Source organism: Pelodiscus sinensis, chromosome 3 (assembly GCF_052426305.1).
Source record: "Pelodiscus sinensis isolate ZL-2025 chromosome 3, ASM5242630v1, whole genome shotgun sequence".
Classification (NCBI taxonomy): domain Eukaryota; kingdom Metazoa; phylum Chordata; order Testudines; family Trionychidae; genus Pelodiscus; species Pelodiscus sinensis.
In genome coordinates, this window is record NC_143054.1 from 169610655 (window position 1) to 169635886 (window position 25232).

The following is a 25232-nucleotide window of genomic DNA, read 5'->3' on the forward strand; positions in this document are numbered from 1 at the left end:
TTAAGTACCAGAGACCCACCTATGAAGGAATCTAGGTGCCTGGTCAGAGACCATCTGACTCTCTCCAGCTTGTAAGAAGCCAAGGGGGGGGCGGGTGGAGATATAAATAGGCCATGTGGTCGACTCCATCTTGGTGCTCAGCTCAGGTCTTCATCCCAGAGGCAGTAGTGCAGGTATCGAGGAGCCAGAAAGAACTGTGTACCCATCCTGACATATGATGTACGCCAAAGACTTTTAAGCCAGCAGTTAAAATATCTCTGCTGCAAGCCTGCATCAAGGATTGGGAAATTCGATGAATGTAATGTATGATACTTTAACAACCTTACTCTCATGCTTTTTTTTCTTGTAGTAATAAACCTTTAGATTGTAGATTCTAAAGGATTGGCTCAGTGTGATTTGTGGATAAGATCCAGAGTGTAAATTGACCTGGGATCTGTGGCTAGTTTCTTGGAACTGGACAGAACTTGTTCGGGGAAGGTGAGATTGGGCTTTAAAACCCCCTCACCTGTGTATGAGGCCCGGGGCCATCTGGGGCACGGATATTGCTGGGTTATCGGAGAGGTTTTGCTCGTGAGGCTTCTGGCTGGCCAGGCAGGCAGCTGAAGCGCTCTGAGAGACAGGTTTGTGGCCTATTTGGGAAAGTCTCTAGTCTGGGGGCTGTAAGGAGCCCTGAATTTGAGCAGCTGATCCTGACCGGACACCCTCAGTGGTGCCCAGACCCGGCCCAGTCCATCACACTAATAGCAGTCAAAATGTCACATTCTCTGGGTACTAAAGTGCCCCAATTGGTTAAGGAATAAACTGTGAGTGTGCACTTTGATGTTTATTTGGTAATCCTCTCATCTGGTTAAGGCATGAAGCCAAATGCCTTCATAACACCTGAGATGTATAGATTAGGTACCTTGAGGCAATCATATTGACAGGTTACTAATGTTGTGATACATTATTCTGTTTAAAAACAAGAGCGGCTTTTGGCACATTACCAATAGTATATTTTGAAAAAAAAAAATCTATACATTCCTATTGCAGAACAAGTATTTCCTAGGAAAGAAAAAATTATAAGAGAAGATATTTATTATACAGAATAACTTTATTAGTAGTCACTTTGTTTCTCTGGAAAGCAGATAATTGTCATAGAATTCTGTTAAATTCTTGCTAAGAAACAGAAGAAAGTAATATAGTGCTCTTAGGAAGTTTAAGATTATTAAGATTTGTGTACTTTTTGCAATGGAATTCGGCTCCTGAGTTTAGGCATTTGAATTTAGGCATCTGGGAAATTTTATCCTTAAAGTGGATTTTTTGGTAAACATTAATGTACTGTTGTTATTTCTTGCATTATTTTAGCAAATGTAATAAACAGTAATCTGACAATAATTGCCATGTGAAAAATTTTTTACACTTTTTGTAAGAGTTCTTATTGCAAATTATTTTAAACAGAAGCATAAGACATAATTGAAAATGGGGTTACTTAAAAATTGCCTGGGAAGCTATACTTAATTATGTTACTAGGAAAAACATAGAATGCCATTCTATGTTCAATTGCATTACATTTGAGGAGGGAGAGAACCCCAAACAGTCTGACTCATATGGTTTTGGAAAATACCTTTGCACAGGGTATCTGGCTGCAGCAGACTGGCTTTTCCTCCATTTTCCATTCTTTCTCCTGAATAGATGCCAGATTCCTTTGGGAAATCATCATTTATAAAAGGTCATGAACAGAATGAGGGGCATTCTTTAGTATACAGTTACCATTAATGAGAAATTAAATATCTGTAACCATGCCAGAGTTATATGTATCTGAAAAGAAACATTTGTATACAAGATTCCCTCTGCTAACATAAAATATGGTATAGCATGAATACAGGAACAGCTGTAAACAAATCACTTTCCACTGTGTTGAGACTGCATTCTCATTAAAAAAACATAAGTTCTTATTAGCACTGAAACAAGTGTTTTCCTAAACTTGCCAATGCAGGATTAAAGGTTTTACTATCTGTGACCAAAAATACAATATTCAGAATTGGTTAGATAGGGTATGTCTGCACTACCACCCTAGTTCGAACTAGGGTGGTTAAAGTAGGCAACCGAAGTTGCAAATGAAGCCCGGGATTTGAATTTCTTGGGCTTCATTTGCATCTTGCCGGGCGCCGCCATTTTTAAAGCCCCGCTAGTTCGGACTCCATGCCCGCTGCTACACGCGGCACGGAGTAGGTAGTTCAGATTAGGCTTCCTATTCCGAACTACCGGTACACCTCGTTCCACAAGGAGTAACAGTAGTTCGGAATAGGAAGCCTAATCCGAACTACCTACTCAGTGCCGCGTGTAGCCGCGGGCACAGACTCCGAACTAGCGGGGCTTTAAAAATGGCGGCACACGGCAAGATGCAAATGAAGCCCGGGAAATTCAAATCCCAGGCTTCATTTGCAACTTCGATTGCCTACATTAACCACTCTAGTTCGAACTAGGGTGGTTGTGTAGACATACCCATAGTGACTAGGACTGACCCACTGTCCATAGAACATCCATAGTTGCACTGCTTGCATTTCCATGGCGCACAAGCACTATCCTCTCTTCGCTCTTCTGTAAAACAAGTCACCTAAAGGAAATATGGAAGAGATGGGGATGTAGTGAAGGGAGCATTCTGTACCATCCAGAGATTGTAATTGAGCTCCAGGAGAGAGAGTTATAGCTTCTTGTGGAAGTGTAGCTTCTCTGCTCTTCCCCCAGTGCACACTTGTATTTTCAGGGTATTATGTGTTCTGAAATGGATACTTTGGCCTTGTCTACACTGGCATGTTTTGTTGCCAAAACCTGCCTTTTGGTCACAAAACAGTGAAAGCATTTATACCGAATGTGACTTTTGTGGAGGGGAAATGCACAGTTTTGGCTACAAAAAATTTCCGCTTTTGCGAGAGACTTCTGTCTTTCCCCTTCCTTTATTGTTGACAAAGAGCCAGTGTGGACTCTATTTGTTTTGTTGAGAGAACTGGCTTCCGTCAATATTTCACAATGTCTGTCCTGATGGCAGTGCTCAGTGTTTTGTGATCTCTCCTGCCCTGCAGGTATGAACCCCTCCCCTTCCAAAGCTCCTGGAAGTGTCTGACAGTTGAGTGAGCTGCTCTTTTTTGGGAATAAACAAAAAGCAAATTATTGGAGTGCTTCTGTACTAGGAGCACAGTGGCAAGCAGACCGCTGCTTCACGGGGAGAGATGGAGAGACTGCTGTGCTGCTTTGACATTCCTTAGGACGGAGAGCTCACAAAGCTATGAGAGAACCCCAAGAACTGTAGGGATCTGCTCTGTTATCCCACAACACTGCACTGTGGGGTGCTTACCCACATTGCTTTGCTCTATCTGTCAACAGGGGAGTTAGCAATGTGGCCATGAAATGTAAACAATGGAGTGTGGAGGGAGAAAAACTAGTTTGACCTGTTTTCACTTTTGGCAACTTTTGCATGTCGACAGCACACCGCATGAAAATACGTTTGTTGCCAAACCTGCCCAGTGTAAACATAGCCTTTGTCAGATATGTTATGCTATTAACCAAGTGTGCGTGCTGTGTGCTAATCAATGTCCTTTCATTTGTTTTAGGAACCTATGCCACTTTGAAAATTTACCCTTTATCTATTTATCTTGTTCAGTTAGAATGTGTATTCTAAATCCTTAATTTTAGTGAAATTAATAAATTAGGATATTCAAATTTGCTGTTATTTGTTTTTAGTAACATAATGGGAAACAGATTGTTGCTACTGAACAGCTCAGTCTATGGTCCTATTATATTTTTGTCTTAAAGAAGACAAGGACAATCTTGAAAAACAGAATCTAGTATAGATCTGTTTAGATATATGTAGCTGGAATTATACCCTGTCACTAGCTAAAGGAAATATTTTAATGTTTGTTTTGTAAGGAACATATTTTGGGTTAGTTTTAACTGTGGTTAGTCATTTATTTTACATTTTTTATTTTGGAATATATTAAAATAATTTTATTTAGAATAAATGATTAACTATTACTTGTTAAGTCATAGCAATGCACTCCCTGCATGTAGGTGGTAAACATATTTCTCCCTTTTCTAGATGTGGCCACTCTCCTGTGTATCGTTCACGTGAGATGGCAGGCCGAGCACTTGTTCCATTTGTTATGATAAACCAGATACCACATACAGTACAATCCCTGCTTAATGGGCTTCCAGACCACACTGCTCCATGCATACGACAGAATTCTGTTCATGGAAAGCTTCTACAAGTAAGTTCTCCTTTTGTGTAATGTGTTGTTGTCATAGTTCACGGTGAGTTGAGAATTTATTAAGCAGCACATGAAAGCACCTTACAGATCAGTTGTCTAAGAAAATAAATATAGGAAGCCAAAGTGATAGATTATTTAAATATTGTTATATATCACAGTTTGGTAAATTGGCTTATCTGTCTGTCTATATATCTGTCTATGGCTTTGTCTAGACTGCATCCCTCTGTCAACAGATGGATGCAAATCAAGCACATAAAAATTGCTAATGAAGCAGGGATTTCAATCTCCTGTGCTTCATTAGCATAAACATGGTCGCTGCTTTTTTCGAAACGCAGCTTTTTCTAAAAAAAAAAGGCAGTCTAGATGTGGATCTGTCAAAAATAAACCCTTTATCGACAGATCCTGTATTCTTCAAAAAATGAGGTTTATAGGATCTGTTGAAAGGATTAATTTTCGACAGATCTGCGTCTAGACTGCTGTTTTCTCGAAAAAACGCTGTTTTGAAAAAAAGCAGCGGCCATGTTTATGCTAATAAAGCGCGGGATATTTAAATCCCTGCTTCATTAGCAATTTTGATTTGCCTAATCTACATCTCTCTGTCAACAGAGAGATGTAGTCTAGACACACCCTGTCCGTCTGTCTGTCTGTCTCTGTCTGTCTGTCTCTGTCTGTCTGTCTGTCTGTCTCTGTCTGTCTGTCTGACTATATCTATATATAAAAAGTTTTTCCTGAGGGACAACAAAATGTTCCTGCCAGGCGACAAAATGATGTCATCACGTCATCAGCATCAAAGGGCGCTCTCAGTGAAGCAAAAGCCCCCAGAGAGAGGGGGTTAGGTGAGCATAGCGAGCAGAGGCTGCAGCCCCCTAGCTGGATTTAATATATAGGCCAAAGGAACAGAAGGTCAGTTGTAACAAAAACAACAATCTATAAGACAGTGTAAGAAGATATACAACAACAACAATTACCCTCTAATTTTTATGTGCAAGTGCGGAATGAATTTTTTCTGTGCGCGCCAATATGGAAGTGATATGTAACACACAACATTCATATTGGTGCAAATCACAAATGTATTCTGCACATGGATAATGTGTGATGGGGTGGACCATGGGGTTAAGAGTGTGGGAAGGGGTTCATGGCTGGAGCAGAGGGTTGGAGTGTGGGGGGATGAGGACTTAGGAATATGAGGGCCAAGGGATATGAGGGTTTGGATTATAGGAGGGGACTCAGTGGGTGTATGCGGGAGGGAAGAGCTCTAGATGTGGAGTGGGGCTGGAGATGAGGGATTTGGAGGAAGAGCAGGCTGCCTTAGGGACAGAGGACTTCTCCAACCCCCTCTCACTGCAGTAGCCCTGGGAGCGAAGAGAAGTACCTCTACATGGCTCTAGCAGGTCCACTGGGGCTTGGCTGTGGAGGAGATAGATGCTACTCCATAGCCTTGGCATATCCAGGCTAGATTGGATGAGGGTCGGAGAAGGGCTACCTCTCCCCCAGCAATAGTAATTCCATGTTGAGGGCAGCAGGCAGACGTACCTCTCCAGCAGCCATGATAGCTCCACACTGGGGATAACAGGCAAAGGCGCCACTGCCCACCAGAGTCCAGAGCTCCTTCATGAGGCTTAAAAGGTGACTGCATGGTTGAGCAGCTGAGAGGGAACTTAAAATAACAATGCCATTAATGTAGGGATTTTCATCTCTGAATCTTAGAATGCTTTTTATGCAGTGGGGAAAATATCATTATTCCTATTTTAAAGATGTGATCATTTATGTGGAGAGTTTGTTACTTGTTCAAGGTCACCCACCAAATCTGTGGCAGATCAGAGACTCCCACTCCCATATTTAGTCTACTCAGATTCCTTTCTTCTTATCCGACACATTTTTCATGATCCTTTTGGTTACCTCTCTTGACACAACTTCATTTGTCCTCTATGCTACACCCACAGCCACTTCCTTTTACACAATTACTTAGGTAGCTTTTGTTACCAGTTAAGAACATCAGCATTTGTCCCCTTAGGTATGCCCAGATGTAGAAGTGTGTAAATAACCCAGATAAATAAATATTAATTGATTGCATAATTTAAAAGCAAAACTGAAAATAATGAAAATAGTCGTTAAAGAATGCAAGATACAAATATTTGAATTACATTTCTAATTTTGTAAAACAATATTATTCCAAAAAGTTCTTTAAGGCCAAAACCACAGGAAAAACCACTTTCCTGGCAGAAATAATGGTATTTTAAGGGTTAGTTAGCATCTGTTTCCATTCTGTTTTTAGAAATGTGCTCTTGTTACACTTTGGTTTTGAATTTTTTTTGAACTGTTAAGACACAAGACTGTAAAGTGACATTATCAGCTTCAAGTTAACATACAAAAATTCTGGTTTCTTGTACTGTGTCCATTTACAAGGTAATAAATCCCAAAATTCTTTGTGAAAATTCTCTTCAACATCGTTTGTTTTTTGTTTGTGTTTTTGCTTTTCTGTAGACATTTGAAGGGATCTTTTTAGCACCAAAAGAAAAACAAACAAACCCAACTCTGACTCCTTACAATGCTGAACTGACTGTTCTTTAAGTGCTTGTTCATATCCATTCCTGTGTGTGTGTGTGTGTGTGTGTGTGTGTGTGTGTGTGTGTGTGTTTGTCACATGCATCGGTACAGAATTATTTCTCTCTGTGGTATCGATAGAAGACTGACTCTGGTGCCCTGTGGGGTAGCACTCATGCGCACTGGTATAAGGGGCATCACTGGCTCTCCCACTGCTTCAGTTCCTACTCTCCACCAGTGATGGTGCTACAATGTCTCATTGGCTCAACAAGCTTTCCTATCACAACTGTGCCTTGTAGTTAAGTCATTGTATATAGTATTTGAAGTTGTATAGTTAATAGTCCCCTTAGTAGTAAGTTAAAATTAGTTCTTCAAGTGCTTGCTCATATCAATTCCAGTTAGGTGTTTGCACGCTGCACACATTTGTCAGAAAGGTTTTCCCTAGCAGCTATCCGTTGGGTCAGCTGTGAAGTCTTCTGGAGTGGCACTAGTGTAGCACTCTATATATGATTGTGCCAACCTGACCTCCCATCAATTCTGTCTTAGCACCAGTGACTGGTGTTGGAACTGTGGTTTCTTTGCTTAGCAAGTGTTCCACATGTTCTTTTCTCCAAAGCAGTTCCTGATGGATCCACTCTTTACCCTCAGTGGCAGGACCTGGCACTGAGTGCCTCGGAGGTGTAGCGCACCCCCATTGGTCTTGGAGAGGGCACCAATAAATAAACTTGCACCGGCATTCACTGAAGCCTTTGAAGTCCCAGTAATAGTTGCGCTCCCCAGCAAAGTCGACCAGGGTGATCCAGCCACCTTCATCGGTGACAGCAAGACTTCCGACTTTGACCCGGACAACAATAGAGTCTAGCTGGGCCGCGGCCTCTGAGCGTGGCTGTGCTATGTTCTAGGGCAGTGGTCCCCAATGTGGTGCCCGCGGGCGCAATGGCGCTCGCCAAGTGATCAGGGCCGTCCCAAGCCATTCTTGCGCCCTGGGCGCCCGGCGCATGCGCGGCCCCGGGCGCCCGGCAGCCCCAAAAGGTTGGGGATCACTAATCTACGGCATCGAGCCCTATCCACCTTGACTTACTGAGAATGGAAGCAGTGGTCATCAGCCCATCTTCCACGCTGGACCCCTTTGAGGCCACATGAGGCTTCATTAAAATGACTCAGTCCTCTGCACGGACAGGCTGCTTGCTCCACCGACCTCCCTGGGAAAATTGACTATGCTGACCCCATCTACTCCAGGCACAGGAGCCCTCCGGTTGGAGTCCTGGCATCGCTCAGAGTCCCAGCGCAGCTCCTGTATCAATGTTGGTCTGACACGTGGCATTGGTCTGACTCCCCGCCTTTGGGAACTGTTCCCACACACAGGTATTTGCAGGGAGCTGATCCTGGTCCTGCTCAAAGTTATCTGGAGGAGCTTGGCACTGAGATGCATTGTGGCACTGGGGAATTTGATACCATTCATGCTCCAGTTCATACACCAGACAACGACCTGTGCAGAGCCATTATGTCTTGCCTTAGCACTGATCTCTGAAGCATGATGATTTACTTGGGCACCGACACTGGCCCTGACAGTTCCAGCGCCAATCTTGATCCTAGTACCAGTTATAGTCCTGGTGCCTCTCACTTCCCAGAAGATGCTTGCAATTTTGGCACCACTCATGTTCCTGGCACCGGTTGAGATCATCATCTCGAGGGTGGGCTGAGTTTCACTCTTCAGCACCACATAAGCAATGAGCACTGGCACCAGGTGGTATATTATTCCAAATTGGTTCAGTCCCACGCTGGCCTTCCCATTCTGAGTTGTCCTTGTCTCCCTCTGGGGAGGCATCACCTTCTTTGGGCCAGTTGATGCCAGTGATCTCTAGTCTCTCCAGGTTGTTGAGTAGAAGGATTCCATGATCGACATCCTGGCTCTGGAGGACCCTGCTAGGACAGCACTCCCATCATAAAGACTATACAGTATTCAGCCAGTATTCTGGCAGACCCTCACCCTTCACCATGCTCATTCATGGTGGTGGTGGTTGTGGTGAACGAGAAAGAAAGGCAAGGTCACTAGGTCTCGGCACCTAAATTGGGGGATGCTAAGTGCCTCACTTTATTCAGACATAAGGTCTATTTCACCAGGGGGTCTGATACGATAGCAAATCAACAAAATATCCTAAGTCAGTATAACTCTACACAACTCTTGGGCCTTTCTCCATAAGTTTAAGAAGCTTTTGCCCCAGGAGTTATGGGATGAATTTGCTGCCTTGGTCCATGAGGGTGAGACAGTGGCCCAGACCTCTCTCCAGGCTTCATTTAATGTGGTGGACTCAGTGGACTTACCTGGGATTTCTACGCACAAGAATGTCTACCACCAGCCCTCAGGGCTTACACTAGAGATCCAACAGACAATCCAGGACCTCCTTTTGACAGGGTTGGTCTCTTTACCGAATAAACTAATTCCCATCTGCATAGCTTCAAAGGACTCAGGGAGTACCCATGAAGTACATGGGCATACATACCCTGGCAATGAAGTTAAGGATTTCAAGCCACAGTTCTGAGGCCCTTCTCCACCTGGGTCTGTTCTGGCTTCTCTCATTGTTAACCTTGGGGCTCCCATAGGAAGTCATCTCGATCTCAGTCTGGCAATAATCAGGGTCAGGTGAAGACCCTCTCGGCCTCCAAGCAGGTCTTTTGAAGGTGCACCCAAAGACAGAATGCTAGCAGTCTTGGATTCATCTCTGCCTTTCCTGAATTGTTTGTCCCATTCCACCAGGCATGGACCAGCATTACCTCAGGCCATGGGGTTCTCCACACTGTGGAGATGGGATATTCTATCCCTTTCAGCTCCTTCTGCCCCCCTCCTGCCAGTCCCTCTGTAGGGACCCTTCTCATGAGCAACATCAACTACAAGAGGTGTAAGCATTCCTCGACTTGGGGGCAGTGGAGGAGGTTCCTTGGGAGTTCAGTGGCAGGGCTTTCTATTCCTGCCTAGTTCCTTATCCGAAAAGTAAAGAGAGGTATCCGACTGATTTTGGATCTCAGAGAACTCAGAACAAGTTTGTCTCCAACCATAAATACCATATGATCTCCCAGAGCTTGAGCCTTCCCTCCTTGGATCCAGCGGGTTGGTGTGCCACCCATAATTTGGGGGATGCTTATTTTTATATTGCCATCAACCCTCTCACCAGAGGTATCTCTGATTTACTGTGTAGGAGGCTCATTAACAGTTCACAACCTTTCCATTTGGGACTGTCCACCCCCCACCCCCTGCCGTGTTTACCAAATGTATGGCAGTGGTGATCACTTTCCTCCACCACCATGGCATCCGGGTTTACGCTTATCATTCAGATAATGATTGGCTTCTCAGGGGCTGGTCTTGCTAGCAGGTGGATGCTGAAGTGGGCCTCACTCAGACTATACTTTCAAAGCTGGTTTTCCTGCTCAACTCCAGGAAATCCAGCCTTATGCCGATCCAAAAGATTTAGTTCAAAGGTATGGTTCTGGATGTCAGCCAAGCTTGGGCGTTCCTGCCAGAAGAGTGCTTCACCACAATAATCTGATTTCACTTTGACCGTGTCTCAAGCTCCTGGGTCACATGACAGCTTGCATGTACATTGTCCCATTTACCAGGGTCTGTCACCAGCCACTGCAGTTGTGGCTGGCATTGATGTATCTTTTAGCCCACGACTGTGTCAACATAGTGGTGATGCTCCCTCATTGCATCATCCAAACACTCTGGTAGAGGCTGTGCCCACATTCAGTGTTTGTTTGGGGTCCCTTTGGCGCTCTCCATGGCCCACACTTGGACGCATTGGTGATGAGAGCATTTTGGCCTTGGGAGCTCGCCTCAGAACTCACAACTAAGGTGATGTGGAAGGCAGAGGAGTTGTCTCTCCATATGAAGCTCCAGACAGTCTGTCTCGCAGGCTAGGCATTCCTGCCTCACCTCTGGGGCCAGTGCATGGCTGCCAGGACATACAACATGACTGCTGTGTATTACATCAACAAGAAAGTGAAAACCTGATCATCGCCTCTGTGAGGAATCTCTTCAGTTGTGGGAGCTATGCATGGTCCATTCTAACCATCTGGAGGATTCACACTCTCTGGGATCTGGAATCAGCTAGTGAACTGCCTCAGTCTGCACTTCTTTGTCCACAAGTGCTCGATTTGGCCAGATGTCATCCATGTTATTTTCCAGAGGTAGATTCCAAATTTCATACCAGCCAGGATATATTCCTGCCAGTTTTTTACCTGAAGCCCCACAAAAGTTCACAAGAACAGAAGGACCTTTCTCTCCCTCCCCCCCTTTGATGTCAGAAGGGCCCTCACCTTCTACATTGACTGTATCAAACCCTTCCATAAGTCCTCAGGACAGTTTGTGGCAGTGTGAACATAAGAAGAAGCTATCGGTATCATCACAGTGTATCTCCTCCTAGATCACAGACTTAGCCAAGGTTCCCCCACTACCTCTCACAGTGCACTCCATGGGTGCCGGCCTCCTCACCTTCTTTCCTGGCTTATGGCCCTCTACAGGAGATCTGTAACTTAGTCTTCTGTCCATATCTTTACATCACACTACACCATCGTGCATCAGTCCAGACTGTATGTGGTGCTTGGCACAGCAGTACTCCAGTCAGCAACTGATTGACTCTGACCCCTCCTCCTGGGTAAAGCTTGTGAATCCCCTAATTGGAATTGATCCCCTAATTTCTTCTCTCAAAGAAGAAAAGACCGTTACCTTTTGTAATTCTTTTTCTTTGACATATATATCTATTCTATCCCCACTGAGTCCATCCCCACTACTGGCTCAAAAGCAAAAAAAGGTCAGGAGAGCGCCATTTTACATCATAGAAGGTGGATAGAAGGCTGGCTAGGTTGTTTGGCTCAGTGGGTAGTAATCAATGGCTCAATATCTAGTTGTCAGCCAGTATCAAGCAGAATGCCCAGAGGAGAGTCCTGGTACCAGATTTGTTCAAAAATTTCATTAATGACCTTGATGATGGGATGGATTGTACTCCCATCAAGTTTGTGGATTATGTAAAGATGGAGGAAGAATTAGATATGCTGGAGAACGAGGACAGGGTCCAGGGTCTAGACAGATTTGAGGCTTGGGCCAAAAGAAATCTGATGAGGTTCAATAAGGAAAAGGGCAGTCCTGCACTTAGGATGGAAGAATCCCAAGTATTGCTAGAGGCTCTAGGGGATGACAAGCTAAGCAGCAGTTTAGCGGAAAAGGATCTGAGGATTACAGTAAGTGAGAAGCTGGATATGGATCAACAGTGTGCCCTTGTTGCCAGGAAGGCTAAAGGCATGTTGGGCTACATAGGAGTACTGTCAGCAGACTGAGGGAAGTGATTATTCCCCCCACTCTCATTCAGCACTGGTGAAGCTACATCTGGGGTATTGTGTCCAGGTTTGCTACAGTCTCCTTGCTACAGACAGGATATAGACAAATTGGAGAGAGTCTAGTGGAGGGCAACAAAATGATTAGGGGGCTTGGGCACATGACTTATGAGGAGGAGCTGAAGGAACTTGTCTTATTTAATCTGCAGAAGAGAAGAGTGAGGGGGTATATGATTAGCAGCCTTCAACTATCTGAACGGTAATTCCAAAGAGGATGGAGAGAAACTATTCTCAGCAGTGGCAGATTACAGAACAAGGAGCAATGGTCTCAAGTTGCAGTGGAAGAGGTCAAGGTTGAATATTAGGAAAAACTATTTTCCCTAGGAAGATGGTGAAGCACAGGAAGCACAGGGAGGTGGCAGAATCCCTATATTTGGAAGTTTTTAAGGCCAGTCTTGACAGATCCCTGGCTGGAATCATTTAGTTGGGGTTGGTCCTGCTTTGAGTTGGGGGTTGGACTAGATGCCTTCCTGAGATTTCTTCCAAACCTAATGTTCTATGACACGTTGATCCTGTAAAGGAAGGGAGAGAGCTTCAGGAGAGCAAAGAACCCAGCAGGGTAGCTATTCCTCTCTGGATGGTGGCCAGGCACCAGCTCACTTCCCAACCCACCCACCACCCCAGGAAGTGGCAGAGGCACTCAGCCCTGGCAGTGTCTTCCATGCCAGGGGCCTTCCAGTCTGCTAAGAACATATAGTCCCTTCCAGTGCTACCCATACCTGCCAGTGGAGGTGCCCCATTCAAGGGATAAAGTTACCCTCAGACCCTTCTAGTGGCTTTCATCAGTGCGGCATGACTCCCTGGTTCAGGGAGTGTCCCACCAGCACTTACCTGAGCAGTGTCACCAGCTCCCGGATGCAAGTTGGTTTTCCTGCCAAAGTTCTCAGCTCCCGGGACTCTTAAGCAGTGTTCCTTAGGGTCTTGTCTCAGTTGCTGACAGTCTGGTGCTGACTTGCAGAGTTATCACCAGTCCCCAGAGCCCTGATGCTGGGTCTGTGTCCTAGTCCCTGGCAAGACGGAGAGGGTCAAGGTGCAGTACCCTGAGACCTGTTACCGGTCTCCGGATCACTAGAATGGATCTCAGAGACATCAATCCTCTCTTCCACTCCTGGTCTACAGAGTAGCACTACTCTCAGAGCATAAGGTATTGATCACCAGGTCACTGTCGCTGATCCACCACAGTTGTGGGACTGAGAGCCATTATTCCAATATAGGTCCTGAGCAGAGGATCCCACAGAGAGCCAATGGGCATGGGATAGACTTGTGTCCTTGGTACTGTCTAAGTCTCTCAGACAAGTCTCCTTTTTCCTGGGGGTCTGACAGTGAGGAAGAAGGCCTGCATACAAACCAAGGTACAACTTCATTCCTCTTTAAGCCCCCAGTGACTTCATTGGTCCAGTGGGAACTATGGAATCTCTAGGAGTTTCCCCATCCACCGTGCGGGGATTGGTCACTCCATGGCATCTGAAAGACAGTTGTCGTCGGTCTCCTGCCTGCCCCCTGACTCTCTGATATATAGTTAGAGCAAGCTCCGTGGGAACAGCCAGCTTCAGCCTAGGTTCTCTTAGCAGAGGCTGTGGAGTTGCGACCCACCTGTACCTGCCTCCTCATAGTGTTGTCAACTTTAAATCTGCAGAAAACCAAACATTCTTGTCCCATTCCTCCCCCCCCCCCCAAGGCTACATACTTGCCATGTTTCCTGAGGCCCCAGCCCTACTTACTCCACTCCCCCCTCCCTTGCTCACTCATTTTCACCAAACTGAGGCAGGGGCTGGGGGCAGATGGGGTGAGGGCTCCAGCTCGGGGTGGAGGGGGGTTAGGCTCTCAGGTAGGGCTAGGAATGAGAGATTTTGGGTGCAGGAGGGAGCTCTGGGGTAGGGCATGTGGAGGGAACAGAGGGCTGGGGCAGGGGGTTGGAGTGGGGGCTGGGGGTGTGAGCTCTGGAGTGGGGCCAGAAATGAGGGAGAGAGCTTAGAGGTTGGGATGTTGGAGGGGCCATGGGCTCAAGGCAGGAAGTGTGTGGGGTCCATAGTGGAACCAGATATGAGGGATTCAGGGGTCCATGAGAGAGCTCCAAGCTGGGGCAGAGGGTTAGAGTACTGGGGGGTAGGGGCACAAGGCACAGGTCATTATGTTTGCCACAGCATGGCCTCACTAGCATTGGATCGGCGTGCTCATAAACTTGTTAGTAGTAGTCCCATGGCCACTTCCCCACCTCCCGGACATACTCTTGTAGGCTCATAGTTGGCTTCTGAACCTCCTCTCTCTCTGCCTGGGAGCTTGGATGGCTGAGTCCTGAGGAACAAGCCTGTGGTTGTGAGGTAGAGCAGGTTCTCTTGGGGAAGAGAAAAGTTTTCTACCAGAGCAACTTACCTAGCAAAATGGGAGTGTTTCTGCTGCTAGCTGTTGGAGCAGAATACCTTCCTGACTCAGTTGTCTGTTCCAGACCATCTTAGATTATCTGCTTCTCCCAAAGCACCAGGGCCTCCCCTTCTCTTCACCTGACAATTGGCCTTTCATCCTCACGTCCAGGACAGATCAGTATTCTCAAATGATATATTGTCAGGTTCTTGAATGGCTTGAAAAACTCTTTCCACCAATCTGGGATGTCATCCTGGTCCTCTCCAAACTCGTGGGTCTGCTGTGGTAGCCTCTGGCTTCCTGTTCCCTTTCCCTCTTGTGGAAGGTTGCATTCCTTGTAGCTATTACCTCAGAGAGGGATGTTTCTGAGATTAAAGCTCTCACTTCTGAAGATTATTGTACAAGCACCAGATTCACCAGCAGCCCCGTCTGCTTTCCTGCCAAAGGTGATGTCACACTTGCTTTTCAACCAAGATAGCTTTCTTCCTCCCAGTGTTCTGTCCAAAGCCTCACACAACCAATGAAGAGAGGTGGCTGTGTGCTCTGCATGACAGCTGTGCCCTGGCTTTCTACCTGGACCATGCCAAGTCCTTCTGCAGATCAACCCCTCTCTTTATTGCAATAGCTGATAGGAAGAAGGGCCTTCTCTTGGAGGATTTTGGAATGGATCACTTCCTGCATCTGTACTTACTAGGAGGTGGCACAGGTTGTGCTTCCACCAATAGTGAAGGCTTTTGCCATTAGGGCTCAAGTATCTTTGACTGTTTTCCTGTTGTGTGTCCCTGTCAAGGATATCTGCACAGCCACAACATATTGGTAGGGTACAGAGTGGCAGGCCAATTTTATTTACGCAGAAGTGTTAATGTAGACCTGTCATATTGGGGAATTGGTATTTTATAAAGTGCTTTATAGTTTAAGACATTACGGAAGGTATCTTTGGTTGTTTCACCTCTTGCATGTTCTCTGTTTTTTCCCAATTCTTATTAACTTTTTTAAATGGAGTTAAGTACTTTGAATGTGCTTCCTAATTCTGCATTCATCTGTGGTAAGTTTCATATTCTGTAACTGGAGGTCGAATTCTAGGAAAAATCTCACTATCAATGTGGAATCAGATATTAATTCACCTGCTGTTCTTTTAATGTGGGGTAATCAATTTTGTGCTTCTTTAAAGTTTGTCATACTAGTAATTTAGCTGATTTATTGCCTCTTTTCATGAGAATTCATCTGACAATGCCTCATTGTGTGTGTTTACTTCTGTTAGCCTGCAACTACTCACAGCTCTCACCATATCTTGGCACACATTTCTATTGTGAGTTCTCTTATGTCTTTTCCGGAGTATTCTTTTTTCTTAAATTTCTAGTATGGTTAGCAATTTTAGGACGGGGAAATGAAAGGCAGTCCCTTTACAGCTGTTGCTATCCGCTGTACCTATGTCGCATGATAGATCAGTTTTGATTTCTGGTTTATCATTGAATGTAGGTCTTTAATAACACCCTCATTGTTTTTAGATCCTGAAATAAAAATCTGCTGGTAAATACATCCTCCCTCCTGCTTTATTTTATGAAAGAGAGTTCACTGTTTATGAAAGGAGCCAGATAGTCTTCCAAAAACACTTCTGCTAGATTACTAAAGAAAGCACACTAGTGTTACAGCTGGGCCAATTTTGTACTGCCACTACCTGAGACATACCTTTTTAGAAATAAATAAAATAATTTAGTCTCAAATCATGAGACTAAATTATTTTATTTATTTCTAAAAAGGTATGTCTCAGGTAGTGGCAGTACAAAATTGGCCCAGCTGTAACACTAGTGTGCTTTCTTTAGTAATCTAGCAGAAGTGTTTTTGGAAGACTAAGAGGGTAATTCAATCGCTATGATGAAGCTGCTAAAAAGGGGCTCATTTGTAATGATGGTCTTTGTGATATCGACAAGATAACAAGCCTTTTGGATAAGAGGGTATAGATGTGGTATACCTAGACTTTAGAAGGCATTTGATACAGTCTCCCCCAACCTTTTCATTAAGAAACTAGGGAAATACAACTTACATAGAACTACTGTAAGGTGGATGCATAATTGTTCGCATAACCATTTGCAGAGTAATTATCAATATTTCACAGTCATGCTGGAAGGGGGGTTCTGCAGGGATCATTCTGGGTCCAGTTCTGTTCCATATCTTCATCTGTGATTTAGATAATGGCATATATCATACTCTTATAAAGTTTGTGGATGATAGCAAGCTGGGATGGCTTGCAAGTGTTAGTGTCATAATTCAAAATGATCTGGACAAACTGGAGAAATGGTCTGAGGGGTAAATAGGATGAAATTCAATAAGAAGAAATGCAAAATATTCTACTTAGGAAGGAACAGTCAGTGCACACATACAAAATGTGAAATAACAATCTAGGAAGTAGTACTGAAGAAAGAGATCCTAGGGGTCCTGATGGAGCAGAAGCTAAATATGACTTCAGAGGGTGATACTGTTGCAAAAAAAGATGTATTAACAGAAGTACTGTAAGTTAGACATGAGAAGTAATTATTTTCTCTTACTCTGTGCTGATTAGGCGTCCACTGAGGTATTTTATCACATTCCAGGAAAGATGTGGACAACTGGAGAAATTCCAGTAAGAGCAACAAATATGACTAGAGTTCTAGAAACATGACCTATGAGGGAAGATTGAAATAAATGGGTTTGTTTAGATTGGAAAAGAGAACACTGACAGGGGACATGATAGCATTTTTCAAGTACCTACAGGCTATTATAAGGAGGAGGGAGAAAAAATATTCTCCATAACCTCTGCAGATAAGACAAGAAGCAATGGGCTTAAATTACAGAAAGGGAGATTTAGGTTAGACATTAGGAAAAATTTCCTGTCAGGGTGATAAGCACTGGAATAAATTGCCTCGGGAGGTTGTAGAATCTATGTAACTGGAGATTTTAAGGACAGGTTAGAGACACATCTGTCAAGATTGAGGTTGGCAAGACACTGCTAGCAGGCCAAATCCGGCCCGCCAAGACACCGGATCCAGACTGTGGCTGCCTCACCAGCACCTTTACTACAAAGCAGCTGCAGTCACTTTAAACAGCAGGCTGCTAATTGCTATGCAGTCTGGGCAGGAAGGAGAAAATGTTGTGCACTGTCCCCCTCCCCTAGCAAAATCCCTCAGCTCCCGTTGGCCAGTTTCCAGCCAATAGGAGCTGAGAAATTTTGCTGAAGGCAGGGGCAGCAAATGAAACCTCTTTGCTCCCTGACTCCCTGCTCTGTCTCTTCCTCCCTCCCTGTGCTGGAGCCAAACCATGTGGAGCAGCCCACCCAGCAGAGAGGCAGGGAGCCTGTCTCAGGTTCCTGCAGGGCTGCTGCCTGGGAGCTGCCTGGGAGTTGCCTATGTATACTCCTCCCAGCCAGAGCCTACCTCTGGCATCCCACCCTCTCTTTCCCCCCAACTACCTATGCCAGGTCACCACCCAAACCCTCTGTATTCCCTCTCCTCACCTTCTCCAGGTCACATCTCCCTCCAAGACCCTGCTACTCCCTCCCATAGCCTTCCTCCAGGCCAGATTTCTTTCCTGCACACATATCCCTCTCTGACCCTGCACCACATTCCCCTTCCCCACATCAAAACCCAACTCACTGTACCCTCTTCCCCGCTCCCCTTCTCCCAGGTCACTCCCAGACCATGCACCCCTTCCCACACGCCTTCCCAAGGCCAGAATCCTCTTCTGCACCCATAACCCCTCCTGGACCCTTCACCCCAAGTTCCTGCGCCAGATCATAATCCCCTCCTTCACTCAAACCGCCTCTCAGTCCCAACATTCCCTCCTGTAATAGGGATGCGAACAACTAATCGAGTAGTTGACTATCCGATAAGCAAATGCTTATCAGATATTCAACACACTAGTCGACTAGTCTCTATCAGAAAGAGGCAGCAAGGGTGAGGGAAGAGGTGAGGGTGCTTCAGAGTGGCAGTGCTGTGTGGAGCCCAGGGCCAGACCCCGGGCTCCATGCAGCACTGCCACTTTGAAACACTGCATGCAGCCCGGGGCAATTGTAGAGTCCTCAGGCTGCACGTGGCATTTCAAATCGGCAGTGCTGCATGGAGCCCAGGATTAGCCGGAGACCCCCTCACTCTGGGTTCTGTTTGGCGCTGCTGCTTTAAAACACCACGTAGAGCCTGACTCTGGGCTTCCTGCAGCATTTCACAGCGGCAGCACCGCACGGAGCCCGGGGGCAGCGGGGGAGTCCCTAGCTGCCCCCGGGCTCCATGTGGTGCTGCTGCTTTGAAATGCTGCAGAGAGCACAGGGCCAGTGGGGGACTTTCCTGCTGGCCCTGTGCTCTCCCCACAGTTCTTTCACCTTGGAAGTGTAGTAACAGCCCTGGGGCTGTTTCTACACTTCAAGGACGGAGGTGCCCTTATCGACTAACCCAATAGTCAATGCAAATTGCATCTACAATTCGATTATCCAATTAATCAAAATTTAACATCCCTATCCTGCACCCCAGTTCTCTATCCCAAGCTCCCTTCTTCACCCCCCCCCCCGCTGTCCCAAACCCTGCACCCCCTCCACAGAAGAGTGGCCCTTGACCACTTACCAAAATTTTGGAGTGCGTCCCCCCCCCCCATTAAAAATTGTCTACCCCTGGTATAGATCACCATTTCTCAATCAGAGTCTGGGGGGTACATCAACACAACTGAAATTTGGAGAAAACTGAATTTTTGTTTAAAGTTTTACAGTGCTTTATTTATTTATCTATTTATTTTTTACGCTCAAAAATTTCATTGCTCGCCTGGCTATGATTAAGTTGTTTAAACAAATGAGTTGAAATGGTAGAAAAAAAATGTGTGTGTCTGAAAATTGCAGGTACTGAGGGTACTTACATTTTTTTTTTTTTTTTGCAAAAGTGGTACTTTATATAAAAAAAAAACGGTTGAGAAACACTGGTATAGATGGTGCTTGAACCTGCTGTGCGCGCAGGGGACTGGACTTGATGACCTCTTGAGGTTCCTTCCAGTTCTGATTCTATGATAAGGTATGTGATACAAAGGCAAGATCTTCCACTGGCCTGAGTATTACACAGTCATAATTAATAGTAATTGATAAAAACAGTGCTAGTTATTTCTATTTAGTTTTAAAGATTTAAAAAAAAAAAACATTTACAAAGAAGCCTGTCTCTCCATAAAGTTCACCTTGTTAAAACTGCAAGTGATTATAAACCTTAATTTACGTATCATGCAGATTGTTTACTTGTTTGTATTTTACTCGCTTTGGAGCAGTTCCTAGAACTACTTTTGTTTCTAGAACTATCTTATTAATTTCACTTTCTAGAGCAGAACTTCTGGCAAACTGCTGCAGTGGTTGGGTCATATCTTCAGGAGAATATTTGACTCAAACAAAACGTTTTAAAAATTAAAAATACATGAAAAATCTATTTTATTGGTCTTTGCAAAATTTTTCCTTCCCCTTTTAAAAATATTTTACAGAATGCAAATGTTTGTGAAACAACCTGACATTGTCCCTTTAAAATTAGTTTACCCCCTTTAAATAATTGAGACAAAAAAAAGTCCAGAATGCATACCCCATGCCCCGTAATGATAGCACTATACATAATAACATAACATAAATAAGAAAGACACATTCAGTTATGGTTCCTCTAGTTATTTGCTGAATAAAACCACCATTAGTGGTAATTGAAAACAGTAAGGAGACTGGATTCATTTTAATTGCTGAAATCCTGGTTTAGCTATTCTTAAATAAAAAAGAGATTTGGCTCTTATCCATTTATGTTTACTCATAAAAGAGTAGGGAAGGTGATGATTTTAAATGAAAATTAGAGCTCCATTTTTTAAAAGCTGTTCTGACTAGCTTATAAGTTGCAAAAATATTCAGAACTAAATCATATTCTCCTTTTGTAGGCATAGCTGGCATGAGGACACAAGAAAACAAGTTAATGTAGGCAAGATGTAATAGGAGGAGGTAGTTTTGAGCGAATATTGTATCATTTTTCTTGAACTGTTTACACAATACCTCTGTGTTATCTGCCATTTTGGCAAGAGATGGCTGTTTGGGGAGGAGAGTATGGCATGGAGAGAATCATTCTGTGTCGTCATTCCTCATAGTACCTCTCAAGGCATATCAGGGATAATTGTTGGTTGACTCTACTTTTTTCTTCTCTTACGCTTGTGACCACAGGATCTGTCTTATGCCTCTCAAGACTCCTCTTCTGCTTTTTACTAAAACATTCACTTGTCTGATCATATGCCGCATGCTTACATCATACTCAGTTCTGGAACTCCACTCGAACACATGCTATCCTGATACTAGGGATGTTAAATTTAGTTTAATCAACTTATCGACTGGTCAGTGGAATTTCCATCAACAAGTTGATAAACGGGAGCCACAGCGGGGTTAGTGCCCAGTCTCTTAATACATTTAAAAGGCTGAAGTGTAGCATGGGAGACCCTGCACAAGCCAACACAGCTGATTTCCAGCTGGCCTCAAGACCCCCTGCTGTACACCAGCCTTTTAAATGTATTAAGAACTTGCCGAGCCAGGACAGCTGATTCCCAGCTTGCGCCGGACCCCACCTCCCATGCGGGTTTTTTAAAAGTCTTAAGAAACGGTGGGCTCTTAATACATTTAAAAATCAAAGGTGCAGCATCTGAGACTGGGAGCAAGCTGGGAATCAGCTGAGGCTCTCCCCCAGCACCAGCTCCTGCTCCCTGCACAGCAAGGGGAGGAGGGAGAAGTGATTAGTTGGGGGACTAGTCGACTCTCTGTTAAGCTTATGCTTATCAGAGAGTCGACTAGTCACTTGCATTCCTACCTGATACCTCCATCTAGATAATTCGTGGCTTTTCTGATTGAAATATGTTGTTGAAATTTCTCTTAACTGCTTTTGACAAGGTGAAAATGTCTTGGAACACTTCTCTGAAAACAGCTAATGGACTTGAGTGCTATTGCTATTCTTTCTGACTTTCTCCCCGAGTTTCTTCAAAGGATATTTTCAAAGCAGTTTGCCTATTCTGGAGCTGAAGCATGGTAAGATGTAGACTTGTCTGCATGTTGGCTCCCAGTTTATATCATCCTGTTTACAGACACAGAAGCCCATTTCTTCCAGTCTCACTGCCTATTTCTCCATAGTAGAATTTTCTTGCTCCATTTCAATTTTTCTCCTCCCACCTCTTTGAGATGCAGTACTGTTTTCCTTTCTTGAAGAAATGACATTCTCTGTCTATCCTATATATTCAGCCCATAGCAATGCAACCCTCAGTCAACTTCCTAATGGACCAAAATCCTTACCACAAAACCACTACCACTAGTACTTATTGACATCTTTGTTGGCATTCTGAGCAGAAAGTCCAAAGACTGTATGCATATGCTCTCTCGCCTAGACATGGGATTCTACAAGGAAACAGCTGACACACATTTTCACTGCCTGTGCCCCATATTCATTGTGTGGACAAATAGGGCATTGTCTATAGTGGGGCCAATCTGTCAGTGGTTGCAAGTAGTAAAAATGCTTATATGCAGAAGAGAAAGAAATGACATTTCTTTATATATTTGAATTGAATTATGTTGTGGAATGTTTCCCTCCCCTTACTTTTTCCCTACTCCTATTTTGGTAAAGTGGGGATTTTGTAATGAAATCCAGGGGGTACAGGATAAATTCTTTTAGAATTAGTTTGTTTATAAAGGGGGGTCAACAGCTTTTTCCTGGGAGCTTTTTCTTGGGGGGGGGGGGGGGTGTCATCAACTTTTCTCTGGGGAATGGCTGCCCTTAAAGGGGCAAGGCTCCTTTTTTTCCTCAACAAAAAAAATCCTTGGCGTTCTCCATTAAAAAAAGGGGGGGGGGTTTGTTCCTCGGTCTTAAAAAGTTTAAGAAATACTGCTTCAGATGCACAGAATTGGTGGAGTGCTGTGCTGGAGGAAGAAGGGCACAAGAGACATAATAGGCAGGCAGGAGAAAAGGTGAGAGGGAATAACAGAAAGCAGCAGGAGCTGCAGGGAGAGAGAGGAGGAGGAGCCTCTTATGTACCTCTGTAGCACCCCCAGGAGCCTGGACTGAAAACAGCTTCCTGTTTCCTGCTGCTTCCCTGACCCCACTTGAGGAGAACAGGAGTAGTAGGAGCCAGTTAGGCCCTTAAGACGCTGCTAACTTCCCGCACTTAGGCCCTGCTACCAGCCTGCTTATTTATCCCCTTCATTTGAGTGTTGAGAGCCACTATAGCTGGCACAGAACAGCAGTCATGAGTGAAAGACATGGGGCAGCATTCAGAAAAAGAAAACAGCAGGAAGCTTTTCTATCTAAACAGCAAGGAGCTCTGCTGAAATGCAGACACACAAATGTTCACAGTGAGCTTTCCGGCCCCAGTAAGGATGTGAGTTGTGAGGAGATGCCTGATCTTCCAGTTAGAGTGCAGGTGACCTGGCAGCTACTGCAGCATCCATATCTCCATCTCAAATGGATGTAACCATGCACATTCCTGAAGAAAAGTGTAGATCAGAGAAGAGTGTGGTGGGGGCACAAGAAACAGCTGCTGCTGAGTTTAGTTCCTCAAGTCCAGATGTTCCAGGACTATGGACCCACTTGAGCAGTAGCTTGAGGGACTTCCTTGTACTGAATAGGCCACAGCAAGTGAAAAACTTCATGTTCCCCATAGACAATGAAAATAGAAATTTCTATCCAACACACATTACTGGCGTGAAATGGTGACAAAGTGGAGAGGCCATGGCTTATGTACTAAAAAACCCAGAATGCTGCATACTGTTTTTGTTGCAAACTCTTCCAGTCTAATGTTCCAGCCACATTGGGTTCTACAGGAGCAAAGCACTGGAAAAATCTTGCTAGAAATCTGGCATGCCATAAGAAGGCAGCAAATCACCAGAGAGCATTCCATAGGTGGAAAGAATTTGAGATGAGACTAAGGTTAAAGGCCACCATAGATGATCAGCATCAAGAGAAGATTGCATCAGAGTCTCTTTACTGGCAAAATATTCTGAAAAGGCTCATTGCCATTGTGAGAGTGCTTGCTACCCAAAACCTAGCAGTGCATGGCACTTCAGAACAGCTGTATGTGCCAAACAATGGAAACTTCCTTAAAATTGTGGAGCTGATGGCTGAGTTTGCTGCTGTACTCCAGGTGCATCTAAGAAGAGTTTACCACCCAAGAAATGTACACACACCACTTCCTTGGAAAAACAATTCAAAATGAGATCATACAGTTACGGGCAACAAAAGTCAAACAGAAGATTGTGGCAGATCTGAAGTCAGCAAGATATTACTCTGTTGTTCTAGACTGCACACCTGACATCAGCTGTACGGAACAAATTACTTCAATGGTGCATTTTGTAACCACAGAACCTAGTGAAAATGTCCCTGCAGTGGTGACTGTCACAGAGCATTTTCTAGAATATATTGATATTCAGTACAGGAGCTGGTATGACAAATGTGCTTCTTAAAAAGCTGGAAGAATTGCGATAGCTGACATGAGAGGTCAGGGTTACGATAATGATGCCAACATGAGAGGAAAGAACAGAGGAACACGAATCCAAGAGTTAAACCCTTGAGCTTTTTTTGTCCCATGCAGTTCTCATTCATTGAACTTGGTGGTCAGTGATGCAGCATCAGCTTCTAGTGAGGCTGTTGAATTTTTTGATGTAATTCAAAGCATGAGGATGTCATTTGAGCTTAGATGCCAAAATGTTGTGGGCCGGCCCTGGCATGAAGTGTTCTTGAGGGGAGGATTTGGTTGTACTATTTGAGAGCCTATTATGTGTTCTGTAATATATGAGTATTCAATTCAAAAGTATCTGTTCAGCCTTATGAATATATAGTCTTGTGATTTTACATGTCGTTTAGTCACAGAAGAACTCTTTTTAGAGCCAGTTGGAGGCTTGGGCCCCAGCCTGATAGCCGTCTTTTGACTGAGCACTCCAGCTGCTTCCATCAACACCTAAGATACATGCATGTGCAAATCAGGTGTTCTAAAACTTTCATTAAATTTAAATATGTTAACCCTGGATAGTTTAAAATAAAGTAATGGGGATTACATAATTTCCCTGTATGTTTAAGAAAAAAACATTCAGGTTAAAAGAAAACTATTCATCCTGGAAAATTATATAATGCTGAGTGTAGTTTTGTTAAAATGTGCTTAATTACATTATCTCTGGATGTTCTGTAATATGTTAAGAACATAAGAATATTCATACTGGATCAGACTAATGACCCATCTAGCCTACTATCCTGTCCTCTGGTATGCTATGGCAAATGCTTTAGAGCAGTGGTCCCCAACCATTTGAAGTTGCCGGGTGCCAGAAGTTGCCGTGGCCATTCGCCTGCCAGGCGCCAGAGGTCAGGGACACTCGCACACCTGGGGGCCAGAGCGCCCAATTCGCTGTGCGCCCGGGGCCATCACTCCCTGTGCTCCATGCGCCCGGGACTAGCTCTGGCACCGTGCATGCCCAACGCACCCAGGTTAGTTACTTGGCGGGCGCACACAAATGCCCCGTGTTGGGGACCACTGCTTTAGAGGGAATTACCTGAAAAGGGCCATTATCAAGTGATCCATTCACTGTTGTCCAGTCCCAGCTTCTGAAAGCTGGAAATTTTAGGGACACCCAGAGCATGAGGTTGCGTTCCTGACGCTGTTAGCTAATAGCCATTGATTAATCTATCCTCAGTGAAGTTATCTAATTTT

The 25232-nt window shown here is 44.6% G+C and overlaps 1 protein-coding gene across 3 annotated transcripts in view; it reads left to right on the top strand.

The window, feature by feature from the left end:
• Positions 1-25232, top strand: part of THADA (THADA armadillo repeat containing) — a 281980-nt gene that overhangs the window by 128011 nt on the left and 128737 nt on the right. For all 3 annotated transcript variants that reach the window (XM_075925431.2, XM_075925430.2, XM_089777509.1), the window contains one exon: positions 4076-4244. In XM_075925431.2, the coding sequence (XP_075781546.2) occupies positions 4076-4244 (169 nt within the window). The remainder of the gene's footprint in view (positions 1-4075; positions 4245-25232) is intronic.